General features: G+C 36.0%; 1 protein-coding gene across 1 annotated transcript in view; it reads right to left on the bottom strand.

The window, feature by feature from the left end:
* The window catches only part of GNAL (G protein subunit alpha L), a 129,524-nt gene that overhangs the window by 52,704 nt on the left and 75,242 nt on the right, over positions 1–1,578 (bottom strand). Inside the window, exon 5 of the mRNA XM_004385795.2 lies at positions 1,347–1,444. Within this exon, the coding sequence (XP_004385852.1) occupies positions 1,347–1,444 (98 nt within the window). The remainder of the gene's footprint in view (positions 1–1,346; positions 1,445–1,578) is intronic.

Raw genomic sequence — 1,578 nt, 5'->3', positions numbered from 1 at the left:
GATATGTGAATTCCCAGATTTTATGCTTATGGAACTTCTTCCTTAAGTATGAATTTTTACAGTTTACAGACTTAAAATGTAAAATCACTCATTTCTTGCTATCCAGAGTTAATAATACTTGTTAAACACAGTTTTTGTTACCAAAAATAGTAACCTTATTGGTTATTCAACATTTTTCTGGGTACCATTATTCCCTGATAGCAGTAGAGTAGACTAAAACAGCAGAAGAAAATAGAAAAATATGTGCTTCATGGACAAACAATGAGCCACCTTATGCACCAGGCTCCTTTTCTTTCTATTTATGAAACTTTTTAATCAAATATTAACTTATTAATTACCTTCTATTTTCAAGGCTCTAGTCTACTTCTGTTGTGTATGGGAGAATCACTTTACTTTAAGTAAGAGCCTGGACTTGATTGCAAATGCTGATATTATTTAAAAATTTTAATTTGGAGATCCCTGATCCAAAATTAAGGAGTTCTGGTGGTGCAATGGTTAAGTGTTTGGCTGCTGACCAAAAGGTTGGTATTTCGAATCTGCCTGCGGTTCTGAGGAAGAATGACTTGGCAATCTGCTCCTGTAAAGATTACAGCCTAGAAAACCCTATGAGGCAGTTCTACTCTGTCATATGGGGTTGCTATAAGTCTAAATCACCTTGATGGCATCTAACAATAAGAACAAGTTCCAAAATTAAAATATAATAATGAATATTTAAGCACATTATAATTTACAAATATGCCTGTGACTCTATCCAAAAAAACCCATTGCTGTTGAGTCGATTCTGACTCATAACGACCCTATGTAACACAGTAGAACTGTCTCATAGGGTTTTGAAGGAGTAGTTGGTGGATTTGAACTGCTGACCTTTTGGTTAGCAGCCGAGCTCTTAAGCCCTGCACCACCAGGGCTCCGACTCTATAGAAAGCCCCCCCACTGAAAAGAATAGAACTGAAAACAATCATCAGGTTGAGATGAATGAAATGGCTCTGGTTCTTCTGTGAAACTTGGTTCTTACTGGATTTTTAATTCTTCACCTAATACTAAACATATCTCACTTTTAAAGCTGATTAATGTTAAATGTGATAAAATGTTAATTATTGCTCCTTGCATTCAAGACGGAGCCCTGGTGGCATAGTGGGTTAAGAGCTATGGCTGCTAACCAGAAGGTCCGCAGTTCAAATCCACCAGCTGCTCCTTGGAAACCCCATATGGCAGTTCAACTCATCAACAATGGGTATTTTTTCTTTTGCATTCAAGATACTTTAGTAATACTGGGGGGAGTGCATCATCCTGAACATAATCATACTCTTCAAAGAGATGTATAATGTGAGCAAGAACAAACTTACTATTGTGCGCAGTCAATCAGCTGGTATTCATTCGATCTCTCGAAGCATGCCTTCACACCTTCGTCATCCCAAAGTTTTTTCACATGGTCAAAGAATTCCTAAAATTTGAAAAAGTTACAAATAAAAAAACACATGTGCAATAATCTTTCAAAGAGTTAAAAGTAAAAAAAATCTGCAAAAACAATTTGCAGGTAGCAAGTAATTCTTTTTTTCTTTGTAAAGGTATAGTTGA

The sequence above is a fragment of the Trichechus manatus genome, unplaced genomic scaffold, assembly GCF_000243295.1.
Source record: "Trichechus manatus latirostris isolate Lorelei unplaced genomic scaffold, TriManLat1.0 scaffold00146, whole genome shotgun sequence".
Lineage (NCBI taxonomy): Eukaryota > Metazoa > Chordata > Mammalia > Sirenia > Trichechidae > Trichechus > Trichechus manatus.
This window is presented reverse-complemented; position numbering and strand designations above follow the sequence as displayed.